We start from the raw sequence: 19,252 nt of genomic DNA, 5'->3' as shown, positions 1-19,252 counted from the left end.
TCAAAAAATGCGGGGTTTTTTCAACCCTGTGTGGGAAGCACGCCCGACTAGGTCCCATATAGAATATTGCAAAAAAAAATTTCACCCAATCCAAGGTATTTGGGGCTCGTTCAACCCTCTTGGAAAATGAAATCGTTTTTTTATACAGTTCGTGTGTCACGACGTGCAGTTTTTTGTTACACCACGCTTAGTAAATATTGACAATAGTCCTCAGCAAAAGACAGATAAGAACAAAAGAAAGGCATTATCTCCTCCACTCCACGCACAGCAAAACTAAAAGCCCTGAAACCGTGGGAAACGTGGAAGCAAATTCGGTTGATTTAGCCGGCTGGACGAGTCGCGCGTGAAAAACTAATTCCGCCTCTCTTGTGTTCCACAATCTATTAAACATGTGAAATTTCCATAATAATTTTAATCAGAGTTGTTTCTTAAACACGACTGCGATTTAAATTAAATTGCCATCCATGAAAAATGAACAAACTGTTTATAATTTCATTGATTTCTAAATCATGGCTCAAAAATTTTAAACTGTTTTAAAGAGAGGAGAATAACAACTTGTATTTAAGACTCTTTTTATCTTGAAATTTGAGTATCAAAACTATTAAATGAAAATAACCAAAATTCTAAGAGTGATAAAAAATATTTCACAACTGAACAATAACTGTTTTATGAGCAGCTCGACTTTTTGAGCTACATTAGCGACCAACCATTCGAAAACCGCAAACTGAGATGAAACAATTTTCGCCAGAGACGCGGAAACCTCCATCGGTCGGTGCGAATAACCAAGAATCTAAAATCACGGGGGCCACCATCCTGATTGACAAAAAAACGTGTAAATGTGTAGAAGCCTTTGCGAGGCAAGGACAGTACTCTGCAGGTGCGAAATTGCGGTGATTACCTCTTTGTTTCTAGCTGCTCTGGTTCCGGCGGCGGTCAGAATGGCCCTCGCGTATAAAATGCGTGGCGCAGCCGAGCGTGGAAAAATAAAGCCGCGCGCGACCAACGCACCCAGCGCAAGAGTTTCTCGCCACCAAATAATGAATTAAATCGCTGCTCGGACGAATTAGGAGAGAGCCGAGGATGAAGGATGATGAACTGCCTCTAATTTTGCGTTTTTCAGTCTTTTCTTTGACGGATCGTTTAGCTCTCGGCCATTCATCTCGGCTCAATTACCTGGGCTTAAAAGGGTTAATAATAGATCTCGAGTTGGTCTTTACAACCACTTTTGCTTCTGGCGGTGATTGGAGTGCGCTCTGGAAATAGACCTGGAAAAACTGCAGATGCAGACAATTATTTTGATGCGTTACGGCTGATTTTTTATTCTAAGAGCGTGATATTTTTATTTTGCAACACGCATGAATGTTGCTGTTATTTTATCCATTATTAATTGCGCGTGGCGATGATGATTTATTCATTTTATGCGGAAATAAGAAGGTTTTACGATTGTTGAGTAACAATTTAAATCGTCACATGCAATGATCTATGAGCTGTTTAGAGGTCTCAGCCGCGAGATTTAAGGCGGCGGCTGGCGGGACAGGCTTAGCCGAAGTTTTCGCCCGGTGGTTGGCGGCTAGCGCGTCTGACAATATTTTAAACGTGAAGTTTGATAGTGCTTAACGAATCTTTTTTTTCTCCTGAACTTTTTTTAATTTTTGACCATTTTCCACCGGCGGCTTGCGGCTGCCCACGTTATCCAAAATTTGCCGGCTGGCGCGGCGCAGAGCGACTGGCTAAGACCTCTAGCTACAAAAGTTGTTTCAAATCGCAAATTTAAATAATCAAATTTGCATTAAAGTGTTTATCACAATTATTTAGAGATAACATAATTAGGTCAGCTTTTTTAAAACAAAAATGTTGTTGTAAACATTCATCACTTTTAATTAAAATATTTTGGCTTGGTAAAATGCTGCATGATTTCAGGAGCTATGCCTTTTCGTGCTTTGAAGCCATAAATCTCCATGCAAATGCGTTAATAATTTTAAAAAATAAATTCGCAAAAATGCGTTACAATTTGTGCCAATCTTGATAGTGCAAATAACAATCCCCTGGACTGAAATTCCGCCCTTGATAAGTATTTTCTCTGTCAAAAATTTAGCCCAATCAAGTAAGTGTTGGCTTTTAGGGCACGGCCTGCTCTCTACACGCGAATTGCGTTCCTCATTTGCCGCACGATTTCTTCTTTGGCGTTGGGCAATAGCCCCATGCACGTACAGAATACAATCTTTTTTTTGCCACCACGTACGTACAGAAAAAAATGCAACTGTGGAGACGGGCACACCGCAGCCCACGCAGCCGTCAGTAGGTTAGGCTCAAAGAGGGGCACTGTGCCCAGCAGGGAAATTATCGCGAGCGCGCATTTCTTTCTCTCCGTGTCCGCGCGATCGACGCACACACCCATTTTGTACACAGAAAATAGAATATCGGCTCTTTCGAGTGCAAGTGAATGGCTCGATCGTGTTCGTGTTTCCAGTCACGCCGTATTGTACGTCGTGATATTCCGCGAAAACGTAACAAACAGCAGGGTTGTTGTTTGTGAGATATTATGACGTGTGTGCCATTGGTATGCATATATTAAATATCGCCGACTCGGCTGCTGTCATCAAGGAGGGGTTATATTATTTTGGACATCTGTTCAGCCTCAGAAATGAAAGTGACTCATTTAAGAGGAAAGAGAGATATTTATTTACAAAAAGTATGTCGGCCTCTTTTGCCACTGGATTCAATTAATTCGATTTTATTGAGCCTAGAAAACCCAAACCAACATTAGAATACGTTTTCCTGCTGGTGAACCAGAGCGGCAAAATATCGCACACATCAGTCACACACTCGGCGTCTGTGGCTGAAGAGTCCCAATTACGCATCACGCACGAACCAGAGATAATTCATTCGTTTTAAAAAAACGGCTAGCCGAGCGTGAAAACTCGTTCAATATTCCAAAATCAAGGGCGAGCCATGACACTTTTTCTTTATTTCCTATAGAAACTATTGGCCGGAGATGGCTCATTTCCCTGGCAATAACATGACAAGGTGAAATAAGAAAGTGGCTCATTAAACGTCGTGTTGTCGAGAGGGAAAAAACGCGGCCGTGCTCCTCCCACGTAGTTTTTATTAAAAGTGGCCACGCAACGGCGATGGGCGTGTAGCACAATTGCTCAGTAAATTAAAAGTATATATATTTCTTCTGTCCACGAGCACGACACCCTTTTACACAATTTATATTTCCGAGACAGTCTCACTCCTGAGACACTTCTGATTTCACTGCACGTTTCAACGAAAATTCGCACACCGCGGAGCAGAGCTGCCCCGGCGTGGCTTGCATTAATAAATTTTCCGTCTGCTCTGGAAATAGTCGCAAACGTCATGTCTCGCGTGCAATTGTGTGACAATCAATATAGTGGATTGCTGTTTTCATAAAAACAGCCATTAGTGAATCTCTTCTAAGTGTATTTTAATTTTATATGGGCAATTTGTCCTTGCACCCGCAAGTCGGCGCAGACAGGAGTGGCTTCTCTTTGTGCCGCGGCCCGCCTGCCATTTAATTAAACCAGCAATAATTTGCATATATGATCGTGTCACCATAACGAGAGTGGCGCAAGGTCAAAGGTTATTATGCTTTGTTGAATTAGTTTGTGGCGTGAAAAGATTAAACTTTAAATCTAATCATTTGAGGGGGATTTTTTTTAATTCCAAAATGCATACCAATCTAGATAAAATTGATACACAAAGATAGAAATGTGCTGGCCACATGACGCTCCATAATATAATAAAATTGAACAAATCTTTTTTGTATTGTAGAAGAGGTCCGTGACATCTGTTCTTCATTTCATTCCGAAGTGTCATTGAACGAAAACACGAAAAATGACAAACAAAATCTCTCACGACGGGACTTTTGACGTATACTCTCCGCATCTCACACATGAATATATATACTCGAGGCTGGAACAAACACGTTTCGAAGAACTGATGCCTCTCTGCCGACATACCTGGTATGAAGATATAAAATCCATTATTATGCATCAGTTCCGGTTGGGCTGAATTTCTATTTATACGTACACGCTCCTCCGGTGCCATAATGCGCTGCTGCTGCTGCTTCACCGTTCGACTCGACTCATCAGCATACGAAATGCTTCAAAGCACGGTCGTCCAGCTGACTCTCGAGATGTGTTTGCCTACTTTATGCTTTTATGAGCCCTTTCATGTCGCGGCTATATTTGCCCAATAATTCATCCTCTCGCGCCCCGCGTGTGTGTGCGGTGCATCCAGAAGTGGCCCAATCGCCGGATAAGCCGCCTTATTCATTTTTCTCTGGCTCGTCGGCAGCAGCCTGCGCGTTTTAATGCTGGCTTCACGCTCACTAGACGAGATAAAAAGTACAGTTACTCGACTTGCTGCCTCCGAGGATGAGAAAATGTGCGCGCGGTACACCGACCAGAGCAGCAGCCGGCCGGTCTTTCCCTCCTCTGCATTTTAGCCAAATTGTTTTTACCTCGTCTGTTGAGAGTATCGAGAGGAATTGAACAAAAACAAAAGCGTCACCTGCCATTAGCCAGGAGAAAAAAAACACTTTTGCATTTTCATCAACGAGAGAGAGACTCCTTTTGTCTCTTTCCTTCGCGGTTTTTGCGTTGACTGTCGCGGTTTTCAATGATACGTATTCATAATCATGTTGGTCGGAAAATGTTTTTGCTGGCGGACACATTCCTGTGCATGGTCAGTTTTTGCCATTTCGCGTGAGACACGTTTGCCCTGAAGGACATTCTGGCTTTTAAAAAATTATATTTAAAAGTGGAATCCGCTCTCTGCTCTTTTAATATCCCACGCGGGGTCAAAATCGACTCACGTTCATGCTTTTAGCAGTAAACGAAATTTTATCATTATAATAAAATTCCACGATCAGGATTGGCCCATTCAATGCTGGCAACAGATACTATAGAATTTAACATTATTTAGTTCAAGAGCCCCTATAATAGAAAGAACATGCTAAACAGATAATTTCATTTCGCACATCACCAATTCCGAGTAAAAAGCTAATTTTATTGCACGCACAGCCTGAATAGCTCGCCTATCTTCCACACTTGATCGACTCTACGTATAGTTTTCTCCTTCTAAAAATTTGCATTAACGTGAGAATGAAGGTTACTGGAGTAGATTAATAGGCAGAAATTAGCAAATTATTACGCGACGATACATACAAGGATGCAGATTAGCGAGACAATTGTGGGAGGCTCTGCCGCAGCTTTCAATGCCATACTGATAGTATAGGAAAACAATCTCGACTTGGCATAATATCCACGCGAAGAATGCGAGCGCGCAGAAAAAAGGCCGGTCGGTCGGTCGGTGCCGACTGCCGACTGCTGCGCGCGCGAATAATGCAACACCTGTGGAGTGGCGGAGCAGAAAGACTGAAAATAATCATAATAAAATGCAAGTGGCGCGGAATGAGGAGGAAGGCAATAGGTGTTATCCGTGCCGGTGATTCTCACGCGTCCTCTCACTCGCAAAGTGCCTTTGTCAGGAAGAAAATGTGCGATTTCACGCGAAAAGCCTTGTGCCGGCTGAGCGACGCAACTTGGCGTTCAGCAAACTAGAAACATAATATGCCAAGAGTAATGAGATTTGTGCGCAAGCACTTGATCTTGAACGCTAATTTAATTTTCAATGTTAACTTACCGGAATAATTTGATTTGCAAAAACAGTAACGCTCTGTAATGAATTTCACAAAAAATTATATAACTGTTAGCTAGTTTCAAAGGAGATTAATGATACTTCAATTTACAGTATAATTAGGTATTTAATTCATAATTGATATAATGTCGCTGCTCGCCTGTTGTTCGTGATCACTCACGGAAGAGACTGTTCCTCTATATTTCTCACACAGTCCAATTAGAAGAACTTTCATTTTCTACCTGCTCGGTGTGCATACTCTTTTAATCTGAATTATCGCGGTAATTCAATTTATACTGTGGCAAAGTAATGAAAAGCTAGACTCTTCCTCTGGAATGGAGATCAAAGCCGTCAAATTTCTTTTTATGGTCGAATATAATAACGCGTGGTTTTCAGCTTTTCCGTTGATTATTGTTGATTTCTCCTGCTGGTTGAACCAGTTCACACATGATTACAAATTGCTGATGTGATTCGTTCTGCTGCGCCGCAGATAGGTTATTATAGCCATTGAGCATTGAGCACTATTCACTCGCACCTGAACCTCGGCTGAGATAACCTTGAACGAGTGCGAGCAGCAGGAGAGAAATATCAAATGTAATTGCAACTTTGTTACGAGCGAAAAGAGAGTGCGCGCGGGTATTAATTAATAGAACGTCGATTCGCTGATTGGATTTTGTTTGCGGGGCACGAACTCTCATAACTGAACAAAAGAGGAAGTTGCAAAATCTGCGCCAGGAGGTTATTAATGTTACGAAAACCGATCATTAGTTCAACTAATTAATGAGGAAGCTGACACTGGCTTATCAAGGTGGAGGAGGAGGAGGAGGAGAAATTTCATTGTCAGTCGCATTCTAATTTTCTTTAACAAAATGCAACAGTTCATGGAAACCTGATTCAGAGTTCTTTGAACTGGATCAAGAACAAAACACGTTTTGTTTATTTATTTTCGCTGTGCTTTTCGCGAATTGTACGTGACTCTCCTACTGTACAATTTCGAAGACATGGCCTCTCTCTTGCCTTCCAATTGATTCTTCTCGATTTCCTGCTGACTTTGTAACAATGCGCGCCGTCAGGAGCTGCTCTGCGTGCCACTGATTATATTTAGAAGAAAAACCGTTTCTTCTCTGTGCTGGATTCCACCTCGTGGTGGGTATAGCTCCGCATTTCTCACCGAAGCACTCGATTCGAAATCGATAGTCACGATTTCCGCAGAGCAAATAACAGATAAAAATTCGGAAGGCCCTCTTTGTTTCGACGGGAAACGGAGATGCTTGCCAGCGTTGAGAAATGAGTTATTGCGTCGAAAAGCAGTCGGCACGCACACAAATTAAATTAAAAACCTGATTCGCTCACCGCGCCGGGCAGAACAGAACAGTTACATTAGGCTAGTGCGCGGAAAGAGGCTGTTCGTCAGAACAAATGAAATTGTGCATTAAATTCGAGGCCGCACAATTAAAGATTGATTTTAATTGGAGAGGCGCGTGACCACAGACGCAGACGCGAGAATGAGGCCGCCGAATCCACCTCGTTTATTTTTCTGCTTTATTAGTCAGCAGGCCGATGACGCAATTCCACTTCTCATCATTAATTAAAGAAAAGTATAGAGTGCGACGTCGACGTCGATGGCGAGTGTTGAGTTTGTTTTGCCGGTTGTCACTTTCTTCGTCAAATATTTCCTCGGGACACTTGTGAATCAAATATTGCGAATTTCCGCTGCCTCCTCTCCATTGAGGTGCACAAAGGTGATTCTCGTGTTTCGCAGGCATTCCGTTCTCCATTCCGAAGGTGTATAGAGGTTCACCTGGGCAGCACGGAATTCTCTTGCCTCTCGCTTAGCGGACGAAACTCTCGAGGCGCAAATAATGAGCGCACTAACGGTGCTGCACTGCTTCTGCCCGCGCCAATGATGTCAAACGAGCCGATGATCTCACCAGGCCCAGCAAACACATGCAAGTTGAAGCTCTCGTACATGACGGGTGATTGCAACTGCACGACGCAGGGCGGGTCCAAGGACTTTCCGCGCATCGGCCCGGCCGACCAGGAATTGTAGCTCGATATTATTGTCTGCTTGAAGGACACGTGCGTCGCTCTCCCATTCGAGGCATAATGAGAGATGATGACGCGAGCCATTTAAAAAGCGAGAGTAATTTAAAGACCGTTGGGCCTCTTTTTGCTTGATTATTGCGCCCTAACCACTTTTGATATCGTTTAATGAGGCACATGCTTTGCCCAAATTCGCGCAAGCATTCCGCACGATTCAGGGCTGCATTATTTTTCCTTTCCACTCCGCTATGTAGGGCGAGTCACCTGCTTTATCAGGAAACACAATTGTCCACTCGCACGTGAGGTGATTATTGCCGTGCCGACGAATTGCTTTCTAACAGAGCTCGGAAAAGGGGAAAGGGGAAAGTAATTACTAATTAGCCTTTGTCACCGGGGGCTGGATTCACGCGACGCGCAGACATGGCGTCTGGTAGAGTATGGCGGGAAAGTTAAAAACGTAAAATGAGATTGGCTTGGAAAATTTATCATGAAAATAGCGTCAGCACAATGAATGTTTTTGTTTTTGTTTCTTTACTAACATCTAATTAGCCCGGTAATTGGCGAATCGACCATTAGATGGCACGTCAGGCTAATGGATATTTAACAAAATACGCAGGAACGAAATTATCGGAACGCCTCTTTTTTGTCGCATCGGATTGGCTGCTGGATCGTCTTCTGATTGGTCTCCATTATTTCGACGCCATATTGACTTCTGACTGGCGGGAACCAACCCAGATCGCAGCCCAGCCCCCGGTGGTCTTTGTGACATTTCATGCGGCTCTTTTGTTCACCTTTTCACAGAGTGGAAATGTTCCCTGTGAACGATGTCTTGCTGTTGGGTCAAGGACTACCACAGTCACATAACTTCCATTTTTCGTTACTTAACATCATAATAGGGAAAAAATGGAAGGGAACAAATTATAAATTATGGCATTCCTGGAGAGATTTAATCTATAGACAACTAGCTGTCGTCACAAAAAGCTTTGAATGCATTTCTTGCTTAAGTAGAATTGTTTGAAGTAATCTTTTATGACAAGGCAAACGAATTCTTGCGGCGAGCTTTTTTGCCTCCCTTTTATACGACAGCAGCACAATGCACTCGCTCAATCAGATAGCAAAACAGTTTCTTGAATAAATTCAGTCCATTTAAGAATTCTCGTCGGTTTTCAAACTCCATTATCGTTGAAAGTTCTCATTCAAGAGAAACTTTATTGTTTCAGTTTTGCAACAGCTTAATTTACAACCTAAACTTGAGGTCAAAGGTTGTGCAAAAGCGCTCATGATAAAAATCAATCGTTGCATCACTCAAAATGTAGAGCCGCAAAATATAAAAGAGAAGATCTGAAGATGAAGGTGTCTCATTCGATCCTCAAAGCTATATAATTTTAATTATTTGGTGCGGGCATAGCATTGGTCCATTCAAAACTCAATTTAATTCCAGGCTTGGCCGGTGAAGAGGAAAAAATTGCCATAGCAGTAAAGCGAATTTTAGTGCGCAATGTGTGAAGCAGCCGGCTTAATAACCTCCGCGAGCAGCAGAAGATGCTCAATTGAGCGTCTAAGAGGTTTTTATCGCCTTTTTCATGCGAAGGCATTACTTGCTTAATTACTCGTCTGCCGCAAAAAGTATGGAGTTTCAACCGCACACACATGCCATTATCACCGACTTGCTTATTTATTGCTGCAATAACGACTACTATTGAGCTATAGCACACGCTGTGCGAGAAAACTAAACCAGAACAAGTAAAAACGCATCGAATTAATGAAAATAAGATAACCTAAATAGTGTTATTTTAGTCGATCTAATCAAGAAGCATTATTTAATTTAAAAATAACGTAATCAAATAATAATTAATGTTTTACTGGTATCTCGGACAGTAAATTTTTTATTATTTGCGGCTTATAGATTTAACAATGTGGAATTAAAAATGAGTTGACTATATACAACTTTCATCTTTTCAAGTTTATTGGCAAGTCGATGAAATCACTTTACGTATTTTCTTTTACTTCATATACATCCCCTCGTCCAAAAGAAATCATACAAAATACCAAGAGGGAAAATAATCCATTTTATATTATAATTAATTATGCTGACAACGGAAAATAAAACTAATCAAACATTTAAGCAATAGATACTATCCTGATATTACCGACCAAAGCATATAAAGCAACCGGAACGACAACAAATGAACTGTTATCTATGCCGGGGAACATTGCAGGTTTCCAAACTTTGCTGATGCGCACCGATATTTATTCAATTTAAAACAGGAAGTGCGCCAGTGTCAGTCTACACGCACCAGAAGCCACACGAAGGCTGATAAAAAGGACAGTCTTTACCAGCACTTTTTTAACAAGTGACAGGAATTATGTCATGCTGAGAGAGAAGGGGAGACTGTTATCATTCCAATGCTCAGGTTTTGGAGTATTTTTTTACGGTAAATTTGCAGAGGGGAATGGAATGTCACGAGCAATGTTCGCAGCAATAAGACGAGTGCAGCATGAAAAGTTGCGTTGACTTTTATTACGCATATACAAAAGGATGCGACGGTTATAAAACTTGTAAAGCAAGAGAGAGAGAGCATGCGGTTATTAAAAAACGAAGCAAGACTATTGCCTTGCATTGTTTTCCGTTGATGGGAATTACTCAAAGCTCTCAAAGCCAAGTTTATTTACGCAGTTCAAGCGTTGCGTGTACAGTGTTTTGTGTTAAGTTGAGCAATTATGATAATTTCTAATGTAGTAATTATTTTGGTGCTCATCGCAAGCAATTTAAATCAATTAAGGAAGCATTTTTGCAACATAAAAATAATGCTTCCTCAATCGACTAAACCAGTAATTGGTATTTAAAAATTCAATCTACAATTTTTACGAACTCTGAAGTTCAGTTACACACAAGAGTTTTCATTATTTCTTGAAATAGGCGCTGTTCTCTTCAACCTTCCATTATTTGCTCTTTTTCTCGCTCTCAATTTGCTAGGGAACGGAATGGACCACTAGCAGTCTTTCAGGTTGTGTAGCTATAATTTAGATAAAATCCACTTCCCACTTTCATAATTGGCAATATTCTGCAAAATAAAGCGCGTTGGCGTGTTCGCGTGTGTTCGCGGCGAGTTCAACGCTCCAGCAGGACGAAGACATTCGGATCAAGAGAAGCCTTTCACCATTTCACTCTCTTTGCTTTGCACGAGATAGCATCTTCCTTTTCTTTCCTCTCGCCGGCTGCAGCTCAAGAGAGGCGGCTGAGACTTGTGTGCTCTTTGCTGCCGGCCGACGAGTTTCCCTTCACGTCTGACGCTGCATAATTTGGCATGCACTAATTGCAAATACACGAGACGCTCACACAATGCAAAAAAGAAACGGCGGCGGGCGGCGTCTTTCACTGCTCCGATCGATATTTATATGAGCAGACGATGCCTGTTGTGTGTGGATGTGGATCGCGTTGCACAGTGAAAGAACAAACTATTTCATTCATAGTGTTTGAATGGAGAATGTCAAAGCAGCTGAGAAAGTGCAATCATTATACACACAGTTTGTGTGCCACCAAGTTTATTGCCACCACGTCAGATTTTCTTGGGGTGGGGAGCTGCATTCTGAAATTTTTTCTTGTGTGTTTGACACGGCATTACAATAATTATTGTGAAATTGAATTTACAAAACTGTACTCTAAATCTTGATAATGCTTCGGTCGTTAATTAAAAGATAATCATATTAATTTGAAAAAATATCATTTTTAATTTTACTGTGATTTTGATCAGCTTGAAGCAGTTATTTTAATTATCTTTTAAAATATTCATCTAATTAACCTCGATTACTGAAATTTAGAGGTCTCAGCCAGCCGCTTCCGTTAAGCACTATCAAACTTCACGTTTGAAATATTGTCAGCCGCGCCAGCCGTCGGGCGAAAAATTCGGCTTAGACCTCTACTGAAATGATATTATTTAATTCAAAACAAATTGTCCTTTGAAACAAAACAAGGCACCATTTTGAATTAACAGCCGCGCAGCAGTTATTTCAAAAACCAAATTAGCGTGTCACGGAAGCGTGAAGCTAAATTCTAGCACGCAGTCAAAGACTTCAATAAAGCACGATGCCATCTTTAGAAAAGTGTTATCCAACTGTGCTTTTGCGTGCTGATATCTCTCGCGATTGCCTAAGCAGAACCAAACAGACGAATAGTATAATATGTTTTTTGTTTATGGTTCCTGCCACTCTCACTTCGTCTATTTGTTTGCAAACAATCCGAAATAGAAAACGAAATTCGAAACTAATTGTAAGTAACCGAGACCTCCAGCTAGGCTAATTAGGTTGAGAATAGATCCAATTATTTATAGTTGCAATAGACAAAACATTGCCCAACTAACGAGAGTTTTCGTGCGCAATGGCCCGGTGCTGATTAAATATTCACTTGGACGCGCTTCCTCGAGCGACTGCCTATTCGCAAGACTGGCGCCCAATTTGTCACATCATCGAGGCCGAATTCAACAGTTCCGTACGGTCGCCGATTTGCTAATAGTGAAACCAGTTAGTCACCTGCAACAGATTTATTGAACCCACCATTCAATATGCAAATGGACGCACTGCTAAAATAACATATATATTGTTTTGTGACTGCGCGTGGGAAGCACAATAGCGGTCACTTGAGGTAATAATCGCGGATTGGAAAGGATGTGCGGGATGAGCGCTTTGTTATGAAAATTAGAAACCATTGTGCGTAAATTTTGCATATTCATTGCTCTCTGAACGAACGAAATTGCTGAGTGGCGTTGTTTCTGCGCCCTCATTCATAAATTAGAGGTTTAGAAGCTCTTAAGGGAAAAGACAGCTTCTTTCGCACTAAATGAATTATCAGTTCCAGTTCAAGTGCGTGCTAATCTCATTAAAAAACCTTTTATCATTAATTGTTTCTTTTTGTTTATTAATTCTCTGCAACTCTTTGATAATAAAATATGGAGATTTCACTTCCCCTTTCCAATTGGAAAAAATGTGTCATCGTCAAGTGCCGAATATGGGTGTAGACATTTACAGCAAAAAGTCATGTTTTGTTGTAATAAATGTCTCTTTTTTATCACTGATGCACAGCACACTTATAACTTTATGAATACCGAATATGGTAAGTGTCGATTAAATCTTGACTTTCACAAGTGCATGGCGCAGAGTATAATCAGATGTGATATGTGATGGGCTGCAATTCTGAAACGTGCGTGTTCCAGCAGCAGCAGCTGCGGCAGAGAGAGTGCAATAATCACATATGCTAATTGAAATCCTGCGGACGCGCATCGTGAATGCTTAAACGAAAAGAATTGGTGACCAATATCTGATGTGCCAGAACCGGTAAACGGCTGCCGAACAAAAAGAAAGAGATGCCTCGTTTGACTCATCGCGCCGATTTGAGCAGTTTGCGTTCGTGCGCTGAAACTCAATATCCGAGGCTATGGCTGAGGTGACATCACGAGTGGAATAATCACAGCCTTTGTTTTGCTCGCTAATTGATTCCAGAAGCACGTCCGAGAACCATAATTCCCCAGAAATGATAAAGACGTCTCATTCACATATTCGTTAGTAAAAACTGGACGCATTCAAAGGAGATTGATACCGCAAAATCCTGGAAAATCGTTGTTGCAAACCCTTAGGATTCAGTTGAAGCCAAAATTGACTGATAAATGTGGCTGAAAGGTTAGCCATGCTTTTCAAATGGCGAGGAGTGCGTCTCCTTACTTGAAATCTGATTTTATTTCCCATCAAAGAGATTCCTGAAAACGCTGTGTTAGACAGATCTCGACGAGAGGAATCGAAATCAGCCAAGAAAATAGGGCCAAGCGCTATAAATATTGGAGAAAATTTGATTTTTTTCTGTACTAGGTCCGTTTTTGGTAATTTTTAATAGCAAAACAAATTGTTTATTGCATCCAACACAATTTATTTTCAACTGTCCCCATGTACCGATATCCACTCAAAAAACCAACTCTGAGCTATTTTACTTTAGGCTGTTTGAACAGTAAAGGATTCGATGAAATTTTTAATAAAATAATGACGAAAATATTGTTGTTAAGAATTTCAAATGATGAAATAGATTGATTAAAGAATTAATGTGAACAAAATCTTAAATATTAAATGTAAATGTATTTTCTTTGTGTTGTGTTTAACGATTCTTACCGTTCTGAGTAAAACAAAGGTTTTTTATTACTTTTGAACTAAAGGTTTTATAAATCGGTCAGTTTTAACTTCTTTAATCCAATTTTCGTCGAACAATTTTCTGGTGGTCAAATCTCAAACTGAAATTGTTTTATAGCTTTTATTGTGTGGTCGTGCCTTCAGATCTAATTATCCCGTAATTTAACTGACGCCGTTTTTACGCAAACTTGCTCTATATATTATATTTAATTGATTACACGAATGCCATGCTTCTGGAAATAATATTTTCGCAGTCACGTAACGCGTTCACGCCCTTAAATCCAGGTCATTGTTCTTTGCTGAAGGAGCGCGTGCAGAGAACGCTGTAAACACGTACATATAAAAATATTTGCTTGTTTTCAAGTAGGTGCAGCCTCTGAAATTTCCGCACGCTCCTTTGGTTCAAGGTGACCATGCACTCTCATCTTTCGCCAAGCCACGGTCTCTTTTGCCTTTTTTTATGTAATTTGCGGTGGTCGTGCATGCGAAGGATTTCCTGCAGTGCATTTTCCCCTGGGCGAACGGCTGAGTGCTTGCTTGGCGTGCCGCGCACAGGTGTCGTTCTACCTTTCGGTGCTCAAAGAGTTAACGCCACGCGGTTCTCTGTTTCAGATACAGATGGCGTGGAAGAGACGAGCGGCGCCAACAACTCCTCCACCTTCGTAGTGCTCGAGACGATTTTCGAAGAAAACTCGGACGACCTGCAAAGTACTGACTCCGAAGTTGACTGTTCGTACAAGTCAGACAATTCGTCCGACGAAGACGACTTTGAGTCTGTCATTCACATTAGTCCCGGTGAGTAATTTAATTCAATTTTACTTTGATTATCAGTAAATGAATAGATTTTTCTCCATATATAGTAATATCTTATTTAATTATTTACCAATATTTTGAAGAAATTTCTTAAATTGTTTGTTTAAGTATATTTTTTGAAAAGTTTGAACGTAATTCAAGTTGACCTTATTATGTCGTTGGCATGCAACCTATACGTTCTCTTCTTAAGCAAATTGAATTATACTGTGTGTATATGAGCTTCTACATGTAACAGGTATGCCATAAACAAAGGCTTTAGTGTAATGATTGTGTGATAAAGGAAAAAGTTATCATTTTAATTAACTTTTAATAACTGATAAATATTTCCTCTTTATACTGGACATTTAATTAATTAATTGATACTAATTTCCCTATATCACGAGATAACTCAAACTATTTGTGGTTATTCCCTCATCATTTAAATTCTGATAAAATTATAAACATTAATTTGATAAGTAATATGAATTGAATTCGCCAGTATACTTTCTTAACTTTTGGCACCCCACTGAGAAAAAAGACATCTTCTCAGATTCCGAGCCTTCTCTTTTAATTTCAATGCTGTTCGCGCCATAAAATCTGAACTTAAGGAAACTTGATTATGGCAAAAACACCAAAACTCCGTCTCCATATTTAGAATTCTTCCCCGTCTGACTGAGTCATTACATTCTAGTCTTCTTGCTTTTTGCAAAGTGGCATATCACAGACGAAATCGGATAATGTCATATTAAGTGTCCGCGCGTATTCGCATCACGCACAATGAACCGCAACCCGTTTGCATGCCCACAGGAGCGAGCTGCGATAGCGGCTCAGAGTCCGAGAGGGACGTTGCCGTGCCAAAGAAGCGGAGAAAGAGAGAAGCCCCTCCGGTGCCCCCGCGGGCCCGCGCGCCGAGCCCCGAGCCCGCGCCCGTCGAGCCCCAGTCGCTGTCCCGCTCGAGCAGCCTGCTGCAATTCGAGTGCCTCGAGCAGGCGCTTTCCCAGGAGGAGCTGCTCGACGAGGGTGCGACGCTCGTTTTCCGCACCAGCGCCTCCGACAAGCCCTTTTCCTACGGAGACTCGCAGCCGCCGTCCTTCTCCAGCTTCAGCTTCGACTCGCTGGACACGAACGGCAGCCGCCGCAGGTGCAACTCGCCACTCAAGGACAGTTTGGAAGAAGCGTCCACGTCCAGCACGGCCGGCTGCAGCTCCTCCTCGGACGACGAGTCCTACTTTTTGGACAAGCGACACAAACTGTCCAGCAGCTTTGGCCGAACGCGGATGCGCTCGTATCGCAGTTTCGACAGCCTGCTGCACGTGGTGCGTCCGAGTCGGACGTCTCTCAACTGCGCCGGCCTGGACGAGGAGGAGGAGTGCGACGAGGTGCTGGACAAGCCCAAGAAGTCGAGTGAGAACCTGAGCGAGGACAGCGGCTTCGGCGACGTGCGGCAAACCGACACCGCGGCGCTGCCCACCACCACCACCGCCGCCGCCGCCGACGTCGAGCCGCAGCAGCAACAGCAGGAGGAGGACGAAGTGAAAGCTGACGAACACATGGATAAACAAGCGGCAGACGCGCCGGCAGCGGCGCGAGAGCGAGTCGTGGTCGTGTCGTCTTTTGAACCTCCAACGCATCCGGCGGTAGGGGAGGCGGTGGCGGAGTTAAATTTAGAGGAATTCGAGGGGGGACGCGAGGCTGCTGCGACCGCCGATGATCGGCACGACGACGGACACACCCATGCAGTGCAGGAAGAGGAGGCGGTGCGTGCTGACCATCACTGTTGGGCGGCGGAACCTCCGCGACTGACTCTCGTCCAGTTCAACAGCGACCTCAGCGTAGACCAGGAAGAGGAGGAGGAGGAGGAGGACCTGGTCCCGGAGCAGCAGGACTCCGGCCCGCTGTTTTACAGCAGCGCCCCGAACCTGTTGTCCGAGAAGAGCATGTCGGTGGTGCCGGTGCGCGAGCCAGCTGCGGTGACCGCGTGGGACATGCCACCCCCGCGCGAGATCACCGAGGAGGTGCTCAAGAAGGACAGCACCGGCGGCGGTGGTGGTGGCGGCGGCGGCGGCAGCGAGTCACCAAAGACGAGCAAAAGCAACAGGTTCGGCAGCTTCTTCCAGCGCTTCTCGTTCCGCAAGTCCAAGGGCAAGAAGCAGCTGCAGCAGAAGCAGTCGTCGCAGGAGGACGTGACGACCGCCGAGGCGATCCACTCGGTGGAGCAGACGGCCGCCGAGTTGTCCAACCTGGAGGAGCAGCTGGGCGGAGGGTGCAGGAAGGAACGACCGCCGCTGCCGCCGGTGGGCCCGCCGAAATCGCGCCTCCTCGGCATCGTGGGGCGGCGCAGGCCGGAGGCAGCAGCGCCCGGCGAGCTGGGTGCGAAGCAGAAAATCGATAGCGCGCTCGGCAGTAATGGAGGCGGCGACGAAACACCCGCCCGTGCAGCAGCCGCAGCAGGGCCCGGCAAGAAGGCGTCCAGCCTGGTGAACATCACCACCATGAACATCGTCGAGATCGACATCAGCGAACCCGCCCCGCAGGGACACCACCTGTCGCTGTCTGTCGCGCGGCCGCCGGCCTCCGACGACCCCAGGGCCAAGTCCATGGAGTTCTTGCTCGACGACGAAAACAAGGCAGCAATTCAGGTGAGTCCCGACTCATTTTTTAATATTCCGTATTTGTTAGGCAAGAATTGTGGGAAACTTTCTAACCATGAATGAACCCGACTATTATTTTACTACTCCAGCGCGCGCGGTATTTTAATCTCTGCACTGGCGCACTAATACGGCCCGCGGCCGATTTGACGCGATTATTAAGCAAGAGGTGCTGCACCTCGCGAGCCTCTCAGCAACACTTTGTTTCGCGAACACCGTGCAGCAGCATCAGCAGCCGCCTCGTTAAGCGTCGTGTAATATAATTTGGCCGCATAAAAAACTGACCCGCCGAAGCAGATTTCCTGCGATCGTTCGAGACCGCGCCCGTGCAGCGTTTTCTCCGCCGAAAATAGCAGCATCCGTCCCGAAAAAGACGCATGTTAATTGGCGGCAACAAAGAAACAATGGGCGCCGTTGCAGGGCGGAGAGCGGCATCAAAATCAATTGTGTGGCGCCGTCGGCCGCCTCCCACTTTCCCGACTTGAATGGAAAAATGCCTGGTGGAAAATCCGCTTTGCCTTTTATTAATCCGCCAATACGTAGAGCCGCACGCATTTGTCGAACGCTCGGGCCCACAATGCTGCTCCGTCGGCTATATAGGTCACGCACACGACCCAACCAGCGAGAGCATCCATCCGTTCGCCGCGTACAATGCGACGGTCTCTCGGTTTTGTTCTCTGCGTCATATGCGGAACTCTCTCGCAGCAGCAGTAGCAGGCCGAAATTCTCATGCAAATAGCACCTAATCAAGTGGCGCCGTCGAATTTTCCGGCTGCCGCCACCTTTCATCTCGCCGCTCGTTCGAATCTTATTTGATATGCGCTTTCCAGACACCGTGCCAAGAAGTTTTATCAAAGAGTTTTACCCCCACAATGACGTTATTTTCAGTTTCAGAGAAAGGGAAAGCTTGAGGTTATCTCGACATTTTCGTTAAACGAGGCGTGTTTTTAACAAAGCTGCTCATTTGGTTGCCTTTATACCACACGCAGAAAGTTCTTTTCTCGTGACCTTTGTTTGCTCCGCGCTGTGCGTACAAATCTCGCGACCCATAAGATTCCGCGCCGGCGGAGTAAAATTATAACAGCCCTCGTTACTGCCGCCGTGTTTGTGGAGTAAAATTTTTAGTGCCGATGTTTTCCTGTCGTTGATGCGTTTCTCTGCTCGTGAATGGCCCGTCTTCCCTTCCACCCACCCGCCGGGCCGTGCGCGCGGTTATAAACCTTTAAATGCACGCTGACAGAAATGAAGAAGTGGAACATGTGTTGAGCACGCAAGGTTGCTATTTGGCTTTCAAAGGGGGCTGCAGCCCCGCACCCAGTGAAAAGGAAAATTCCGTATTGTTACTTGCATTACAAAAAATATCTGCCTGCAGCTTCATTCACGCGCTGCGCAGAATGGATAAAAAGCCGAGCGACACATGTGTGTGTCGTCTCGTTCCCCCTTTTTTGTTTCCTCTCAAGAGCAAAGGACGAAGCCACTTTGACCCCTCATTCCGAACAATTTACATTCATCAAGCCACCGATTGAAAAGTGCACTTGCTACACGCTGCCTGCACTTTGTAACACTTTCTGTTTTGCGGTGGACACGTGTGAGTGTAAATCAGTCGGGCGGATTATGTTAGCTGCCACTTTCCACTGTGATCAAAATGCAAAGCGCTTTGAATCAGTAAACTCGGCGACCCGAGGTTATTCAATCCGCCTGCAAAAACCTTTCACTCGCAGGTGGATTAACCGGCGCACACTATATTACACCGTTTTTGCAGCAGCCTCTTGCTGCAGAGCCGCGGATCGATCAGTCGAAAGAGCGAACGTGCCGAGCCGAGATTAAAAAAGTCAGAAATGTTCGGCTCGCTGTCGAGATCATGAAAATAAAAGGGCTGCTTGCGATACTTTGTCTTCCAAACATTTTTTGTTCTTCAGAGATGGGCACGGATG

At 44.0% G+C, this 19,252-nt stretch overlaps 1 protein-coding gene across 1 annotated transcript in view; it reads left to right on the top strand.

Moving 5' to 3' along the window:
- Positions 1 to 19,252, top strand: part of LOC135944001 (uncharacterized) — a 46,620-nt gene that overhangs the window by 1,083 nt on the left and 26,285 nt on the right. The window contains exons 2-3 of the mRNA XM_065490674.1: positions 14,491 to 14,673; positions 15,478 to 17,309. Of these exons, the coding sequence (XP_065346746.1) occupies positions 14,491 to 14,673; positions 15,478 to 17,309 (2,015 nt within the window). The remainder of the gene's footprint in view (positions 1 to 14,490; positions 14,674 to 15,477; positions 17,310 to 19,252) is intronic.

The sequence above is a fragment of the Cloeon dipterum genome, chromosome 4, assembly GCF_949628265.1.
Source record: "Cloeon dipterum chromosome 4, ieCloDipt1.1, whole genome shotgun sequence".
Taxonomy (NCBI): domain Eukaryota; kingdom Metazoa; phylum Arthropoda; class Insecta; order Ephemeroptera; family Baetidae; genus Cloeon; species Cloeon dipterum.
Note: the sequence above shows the minus strand (reverse complement) of the source record. Positions and strands in the feature narration are given on the sequence as shown.